The following is a 9,195-nucleotide window of genomic DNA, read 5'->3' on the forward strand; positions in this document are numbered from 1 at the left end:
AGGGTCAAGTTGATCGCGTGCTCGGATCAACGTTCGGTCAGCCTGTACGGCAAGGCCCTCGACCGACTCGGCGAGGTATGGCCCGGAGCGAATCTCCAACTCATCAAAAAGAGTGAAATTCCCAACAAACCCCGCGGCAGAGCAAGAATACCTGTAGAGCCATCCGATCCGGAAACCATCCTGGAGCTACTGAAGATCGGAAACCCGAACCTACCCACCGAAAACTGGAGGGTAGTTAAGGTGGAAGAGCCTTCAGGAAACTCCAGACATGTCACGCTGCTCCTGGACCAGGAAAGCGTTCAAGCACTGGACGACCGCAAGGGGATTGTGGCATTCGGGTTCACTACCACTACCATTTGGACCTATCAGCCGAAAAATCTCCTCGCACCCAGCGAAGAGAGTACGGCGGCCCCCGAGATGGATGTCGATAAGCCTCTCTCACAAGATTCGACGATTGAGTCCGACTCGGAATCAAACAGCGAACTTGTGGGAAACTTATTTAACATTCAACTCGGGGACGAGGATAGTCTTTTAGATAGCGGTGATGACGCGAACGCCACAGTCATCGAATGTCCGTCTAAAAGTGCTGCAGATTAATCTGCACCACTCTAAGGCTGCCTCGGCAGCCCTCATTCTTCGTCTCTCTGACCTCAGAGAAGACATCATTCTCATCCAAGAACCTTGGATATCAAACAACAAGATATGCGGCCTGAAAGATAGGCACTACACCTTGTTTCAAGGTGAGGCTAACGTTAGATCGCGCTCTTGTATTCTCATTCGAAAACATATTAATGCTTTTCTTCTTCCCTTTAGCAATGCTGACACCACTGCCATAGAGGTTGAAGCTGTCCACGGCCCGATTTGGATTGTGTCGGCTTACATGCCTTACGACGCAGCGGAGGCGCCTCCTCCTGAAGCAGTGAGAAGGCTCGTCAATACGGCGCATCTGATCCAGAAACGCGTCATTATTGGAGCAGACGCTAATGCACATAATACTGTTTGGGGCAGTACAAACAACAACACACGAGGTGAGCAACTTTTTGATTATATTCTAGCGAATAAGCTTGATATATGTAATAGAGGTGATGTCCCTACGTTTCTTAACTCGTCTAGAAGAGAGGTACTCGATATTACTCTTGCTAGCGAATCATGTACACAACTGGTGCAGGACTGGAGCGTTGATAAACAGCACTCTTTTTCCGACCACCAATATATAACATTCACTTTAAAAGCCGAAACGGCAAAACCCATGAAGTACCTTAACAAAAAGCGTATGAATTGGATCAAATATAAAGAACATCTTGCCAATGGACTTCCTGATATCAGGCAGTTTGAAATGGCAAATAAAAACGATATCGAAAACGCTGTCAACATGATAACGAAGACGTGTCAAAGCGCAGCACGACAATCTTGTCCCCTGACAAAAACAGGAGGTAAGCATAAACCTTTTTGGTGGACTCCAGAAATCTCAGAACTTCGCAATCGAACTCGGAAACTCTTTAACCAATCTAAAATAACAGACGAATGGGAAGAATATCGACAATGTCTCAAAGACTTTAAGAAAGCTGTCAGAAGTGCAAAACGCACATCCTGGCGATCATACACTCAAGAATTAGAAAACACCTCAGAAGTAAGCAGACTACGCAAGATTCTTGCTTCAAACCCAGTCTCTCCCAGTTTTATCATGACTCAAGATGGAACTTGGACTACTTCAACTGACCACACTCTTAGAATACTTCTAGAATCTCACTTTCCAGGCTGTGTTGCCAACTTACCTGCACTTCCCAGCACTTTTCAGAGTAATTATGGGAATAGATCAGATCTAATCAGCTCTAATAGCATCTCTACAGCAATACTAAGCTTTAAAAAATTTAAATCACCAGGTCCTGACAACATCATTCCAGCAGAACTTCAAGAAGGACTAGAAATTCTACTGCCTTGGTTAACCAGGATCTTTAACAAGTGTTTAAATCTGTCTTATCTTCCGACAATTTGGAAGAAATCGAAGGTAGTATTCATTCCGAAAACGGGGAAGCCTTCACACTGTAAACCAAACGACTTCAGGCCCATTAGCCTAACCTCTTTTTGCTTAAAGGCTTTTGAAAAAGTCTTAGATGAGCAAATCAAAACCCAACTTGATACTAAGTTGATCTCAGAGGCACAACATGCCTACACTAAAGGGAAATCGACTGAAACGGCACTTCATTCACTGGTGCAAACAGTGGAAACTTCCCTTCACAATAAGGAGTACTCTCTTGTCGCATTTATGGACATAGAAGGTGCTTTTAATAATATTGAACCCAACGCTATTTTGTCTGAAATTGCCAAATTGGGTATTAATTACTCCATCCGTAAGATGATCGAACAAATGCTCCAAAGTAGAATAATCACTTCAGAGCTTGGGTTAAGCCGCATGAGAATGTACGCCGTCAAAGGCACTCCTCAAGGCGGAGTACTTTCACCCCTTCTCTGGAATCTCGCTGTAAACAGTTTGCTCCGAAATCTCGAAAAAGCAGGCTGCAAGGTTGTAGCCTATGCAGATGATATTGCTCTCTGCGTGTCAGGCAAACACCTGAATACTCTTACTGAGCTCATGCAACGCTCAATCAATATTCTGTCAAAATGGTGCACCGAGTGCGGACTAAATGCGAATCCAGCAAAGACAGATCTTGTTCTCTTCAATAGGAAACAACAATCTCCTCCACTGCAAACAATAACCTTAAAAGGGGAATCATTACTCCTATCTGATTCAGCTAAATATCTAGGAGTTATTCTAGATAGGAAGTTGAGTTGGAAATTGAACATCGAAAACAGATGCAAAAAAGCTTTCATAGCTCTTTATACTTGCAAGAAAGCTATAGGCAAAACCTGGGGTTTTTCACCTCGGATCATTTATTGGATATATACCTCGATCATCAAACCGATACTCTTCTACGGTGTGGTTGTATGGTGGACAGCACTCGAAAAACGGTGTAGAGTAGCCACAATTGATCGAGTTCAAAGAACAGCCTGCCTCCTGATAACAGGATGCTTAAGTACAACACCTACTAAGGCTCTAAATACGTTGCTTCACTTGTTCCCTATCGATCTGGCTGGCAAAGCGATTGCAGCGAAAGCAGCGACACGCATGAATGCTATATCGAAATGGAATAAGTATCTTGGCCATTCGGCCATACTGAACAGGAACACTGTTATCTCTTCTGACACAGACTATCATGTAAGTCTTCCATCACCACCCTTGCTATTCTCCTGTTCACTCCCAACTAGGGAAGAATGGAAGACAAATCTAACCGAAATCAATGGCCCTCTGACTATATATACAGATGGTTCAAAACAAGACGGCAAAGTGGGATTTGGAATCTTTTCCAATTCCCCTCACATCAATCTATCATTTAGATTACCCGACTACTGTAGCGTATTCCAAGCGGAAGTATGCGCTATCTGGTATGCTGCGAAAACTCTCTTAGAAAATAGAATATCACTAGAGGATATCCGCTTTTTCACCGACAGTCAAGCGGCCGTTCGAGCACTCAGCTCCTCTTATACCCACTCAGATGTGGTTCGATCCTGTCTCTTATCTCTTAACGAGATAAGTGTTCAGAATTCTGTCCAAGTTATCTGGATACCGGGTCACAGTGGATTCGAAGGTAACTGCAAAGCTGATGAGCTCGCAAGAGCCGGAGCTGCGCAATCAAATGTTAGTAACTTACCCACAATCCACATTCCGCTCTCAACATGTAAATTGCTCATTGATCGAGAATTTCACATCATTGCTGATCGGAGGTGGAGAGTGGAAACTACTTGCGTTACGACCAGACAAATCTGGCCATCCTACAATCTGAAACAGACGAAAACCCTTATAAGTCTTTCGAAACACGAACTAAGGCATATAATATCTCTTATCACCGGCCACTGCCTGTTGGGCACTCACGCACGTCGGCTCGGGGTTCCTCAGAACGACCTGTGCAGATACTGCGAGGACGAAGATGAAGAAGTATCGAGTAGACATTTGCTGTGCAGTTGTCCCGGTCTAGCCAGAAGTCGCCTCGCTCTTCTTGGCTCTCCAACAATTGACAATCTTTCAGTACTCTCGAGCCTGAAAATCGAATCTCTCATCAAATTCTCGAAACGAATTAATATCTTTGACCAAAATCCACAATAAAAATCTCGGTTAGGTGGGGAAATCATGTAACATAATGAGCTCTAGGGCAACACAACGGACCCAACTTGCGGTCTATGTGGCACTCCGATGCGGGGTCACCCTTAAACCAACCAACCAACCAACCAAAAAATAAATTAATTATTGTACAAAAAGTCAATTAATTAAAAAAAAGAAAATTCAAAAAAACTATATTAATTAAAAAAAGAAAATTAGTTCAGAAAGAAAATTAATTTAAAAAGAAAATAAATTACAAAAAACAGAAAATTAATTTTAAAAACAAATTAATTAAAAAGGAAAATTAATTAAAAAAAGAAAATTAATTAAAAAAATGGAATTTAAAAAAATTTATTAAAAAAAAAATTAATCAAAAACGAAAATAAATTAAAAAAAAGAAAATTATTGTAATTAAAAACAAAGAAAATTAATTAATACAGGGTGGCTGATGAAAGCCGCTACCAAAAAAAAAAATTGAATAACTTTTTTTCTTTTTAAGTTATCTGTTCCATTTTTGTTTTAATTTGCAGATTGATCTTTAAAATTTATTAAAATGGATAACTGGGACACGCAAACAAGAATTTGGATAGTCCGCCGCTATCACGCACTGGAGTCCGTAGTTTTGGTACAGAGAGAGTACAGGCGGATGTTTGGCGGCGATCCCCCGAGCAGATGGACCATAATGAGACTGGTGAATAATTTTGCTGAGCAAGGAACAGTCGCAAGAAGGCCTTATCATCGAAACCCACCAGTTCGGACGGAGGAAACGATCGCTGTTGTAGCTGCAGCTATACAAAGCAATCCAAGGGTTTCAACAAGAAGCTTATCTGCTCAACTTGGTGTCAGCCGACAGTCTTTGCAAACAATAATGCACAAAGATTTAGACTTATTTCCCTACAAAATTCAAATGGTTAACAAACTGAATGCAGCAGACTTGCAGATTCGCTTGGAATTTTGCCAGAAGATCCTGCAAATGGTGGAAGAAGACCAAAACATGTTAAACTGCCTTTTCATGTCTGATGAGGCCCATTTCGATTTAAACGGCAATGTGAACAAACAAAATTATCGAATATGGAGTACTTCTAACCCACAGATACTCCACGAGACGGAATTGCATCCTCTTCGCGTGACAGTGTGGTGTGCGGTTTCTTCACGCTGTATTGTCGGGCCTTATTTTTTTGAAGAAAATGGTCACACCGTTACGGTTACTGGAGACCGTTATTTGAAAATGCTGAAAGAATTTCTCTATCCAGAACTACGCCGAAAGAGAATTCCTTTCAACTCTGTGTGGTTTCAACAAGATGGGGCATCGTCTCACATAGCCCAGACTGTTATGACAGAGTTGCGACGAAAATTTCCCAATAAACTGATTTCAAGAAACTCCGAATTTCGTTGGCCCCCCAGGTCGCCTGACCTTACTGCACCTTACTTTTTCTTGTGGGGTTTATGTATACAAGAAGTTTATAAAACAAAACCAACAAATTTGGATGAACTAAAACAATCCATTCGGGCAACAATTGCGGCTATTCCTGTCGCAACTCTCAAAGCAGCAATGAACAACTTTTTACTAAGATGCCGCACTTGTGTCAACGAGCATGGGGGGTATTTAAATTCAATTATTTTTAAAACTAGTTAAGCTACATTTAATAAAATTTAATGACCTTCAACTTGAAAAAATAAATAAATGAATTCCATACACTAAAAAAAAAGTTATTTGAGTTTCTTAATGTAGCAAAATTCATCAGCCACCCTGTATTTTACAGAAAATTATAATTTATAACTATTTTATAATTCAACAATCAATTTCTACATTTGAGTAATGATTTGCTTACAATAGTGCATTTTGGCACAATCATTCATGAAAAGATTGTAAAACCTCGCAACTTCTTTGCTCTGAAGATTTTCATAAACGAAATCGAGTAAGTTTTCATTCCAAGATTTTGAAATGCAATTAGAAAGTAAATATATGAATCTTAAATCCAAACTTAAACGTAAAATCTGTATGTTTGCTGATTTCCAGGTTAAAAAACCAAAACATTAAACATTTAAAAAAAATAATTCGCTCTCTTCCTTCCGCTTCCTGGCGCACACAACATTCACAAAAATATGTTCGTAACAAGGCGAATCTATTAAAGGTGGTATCCAAGGCGAATTGAGTACTGAAGGTGGCGCCATTAAAAACAGTTACCTTACTCAGACGGCAGCTCCCTTCGCAATACAAAACAAACAAATGAATATAAAGCCTCCAAATGTAGTTTTCTGCGTTTTTATGCAGAAGACGCTGCGTATAATTTCTTGTGTTTGGTTGTTGTTGTTGTTGTAGCAGCATAAACATTCCCCATACATATATGGTGGACTCTTACGACACGGCGCATGCGGAAGACGCAATCGTATATTCTATCCCTCTTGGGTGGTATCGGTAAATCAGCTGATTTGTTTTTTTTTTTTTCACTGTGTCCATGTGACTGTCAGCACAGAATGAAACTAGGCGAATGCATTCTTTGTTTTCCACTTTGCCAATACTTTGCGCTGACAAGCAAACGTACAAAGCATTGTTGTTGTTTGTTCACCTTTAATGAATGCGCCTTGGTTCGTAGGTTGACTAGCAACGCACCATTTTTGCATTAAAAGTAGACAACTGGTGTGGAGAGAACCAGGAAGCGCCATTGGTGTTCAAAATTTGACGGCGTCTGTGAAATATGGTGGTGGCGGAGTAATGATTAGGAGTTGCATGTATGCAAAATGGGTGGGAAACTTAGAGTATATACCAGCAACTATTTATCACAAAGTGTATTTGAGCATTTTGATAGATAATTTGACGCCAATTGGGCATAAATTAGGATTGGAATCCAATTATCTGTTTCAATAAGGCAATGACCCCAAGCACACTGCTCTTGTTATGAAGCTTTGGTTCTTTTACAACGATCCTAAACAGCTTAAACTCTTCCACAGTCACCTGATTAAAAGCCTATAGAGAATTTATGGAATTTATTTGAGCGTAGGACTCGCCAGCATACCACTACAGCCAAAGAAATGATCAAGAATAGATTGATAGATGAGTGGAACAAAATCACATCCGAAGAAACGTTGAAGTTAGTGGAATCTATGCCAAGACGTTTATTAGAAGTTATCAGAAGGAAAGGAAGGAAACGTCTTACTACCATAACTGTAGTTCTAAGTGATTAGTATTGTACCTGCCTGGATTTGTACGCAGACCTTTGCGATCAAGATCCTTGTTTCAGTTTTTGGTAAATATCTTTATACAAAAAGATGTATCTTATAACAATGATTTCAAGAAATAATAATTTAAGTTTGGAACATTTGGAATGGTTTAACTTTTCAGTGGCTGGAAAGCTAGCTTTGCTTTGTACGCACAGTTTTGCTGCCGAGTGTATGGCGCGTAAACTCTTTTTTGTGGCGTACGTTTTGATGATACTCCATAAATGGAAGGACCTACTGTTTCAAGCCGACTCCGAACGGCAGAAATTTTTTTATGAGGAGTTTTTTCATGGCAGAAATACACTCGGAGGTTTGCCATTGCCTGCCGAGGGGCGACCGCTATTAGAATGAAATCAAGAAATACCAACAACAAAAATTAAATTAGAACAGCAAAAGTAATTAAAAGATTGCGAAACTGGCCTTAGTAACCGGTACTCCATAAACTATAGCAAATACAAATAAATAAATATGACTTTTTCTCCTTGCAGCCTCATTAGACCATTGGAACTCTATTAAACGCCGCGCCATTTGGTTTACAGTGCAGAAAGAGCATGCCGACTGGGTGCCACATTTAGCAAAGGTTTGCAAAAAAGAATTATAAAATACTGCATAATTTCTTCAAAATAATAACTTTTTTCGTTATTCACATTGCAGGCCGGGTTTGATTTTCATCATGTCTCTACTGCCTCTTCTGCTATTGTAATGATTCGTTGGTTGCCGATCGACGAATATGCCAACATACCAACCTTCTGCCACACTATGCTCGGTGTGGGCGGTCTTGTTGTAAACGATAATAATGAGGTGCTAGTAGTTAGCGATCGTTTTGCGTTGATCGCTAATAGTTGGAAATTGCCGGGTGGTTATGTTGAGCCAGGTGAGCTAATTTTATTTTATCTTTTTTTTTTTTTGCAAACTGTAAATAAGATATTTGTAAGTTTATATTGGCAATTTTGTTGTTTAACTCGTGCAGGTGAGGAAATCGTTGACGCAGCTATACGTGAGGTAAAAGAGGAAACGGGCATTGATTGCGAGTTCCGCACTGTGATCTCCATACGGCATTCCCATAGCGGCAATTTCGGTTGTTCGGACATGTATATAGTGGTGGCATTAAAGCCACTCAATTTGGATTTGTGTAAATGCGAACGTGAAATTGCCAAGGTGCAATGGATGCCAGTGGAGGAATATTTGCAGCATCCGGACGTGCATCAAACAAATCGTCACTTTATGCGCACCTATTTGGACTATAATAAACGTAATATACGTTTTACATACGAACGTGCACAGCATCGGGTATTGAAACGTGAATACACTTTGTTTTATATGAAACCGATTGAGGATAAAAAGGAAAGTGACAAAGTCTAGCAGGGTAATGGAATGTGATAGGGCCGTGAATAGTGAACACAGCTACACGTAATAACTCACGAAGTGGCCTTTGTAATTAGACACATGTACATACATACGTAATATAATAATACAAATTTTAAATTTTTTACGCTTTGTAAAAAATACCGGCTAAGATGAATTTAACAAATACGCTAGTATTGAATAAAATGTAACTAAATATGGCAACAAGAATTTTTACTAAGCTAAATTTCATGAAAAAAATCGAAACCAAAGTAATGCAAACATTAAGGGGTTAGGGGTAGTCAGAATTTTCAAAAAAATGGATTTTTAAATTTAACAGCGTTTTTTTTTAAACAATGTTTTTTGAACTGGTGATAACTGTAACTTAAAAACGCTTGGTAGGTTTGATTAAGATTTATTCTGTTTTTGAAAAACATAAAAAACTCGTGCCTGATTGAAAGATTTTTTTTCAAAAC

At 39.8% G+C, this 9,195-nt stretch overlaps 1 protein-coding gene across 1 annotated transcript; it reads left to right on the forward strand.

The window, feature by feature from the left end:
* Positions 1-7,856: 7,856 nt before the first annotated feature.
* Positions 7,857-8,950, forward strand: LOC128857675 (uncharacterized; the record flags this gene model as incomplete). The annotated part of the gene is made up of 3 exons (XM_054093421.1): positions 7,857-7,955; positions 8,030-8,249; positions 8,346-8,950. Coding segments are annotated over 3 exons (711 nt in total), but the record flags the coding sequence as incomplete, so codon positions are not given.
* Between the last annotated feature and the right edge of the window lie 245 nt (positions 8,951-9,195).

Source organism: Anastrepha ludens, chromosome 3 (genome assembly GCF_028408465.1).
Source record: "Anastrepha ludens isolate Willacy chromosome 3, idAnaLude1.1, whole genome shotgun sequence".
Classification (NCBI taxonomy): domain Eukaryota; kingdom Metazoa; phylum Arthropoda; class Insecta; order Diptera; family Tephritidae; genus Anastrepha; species Anastrepha ludens.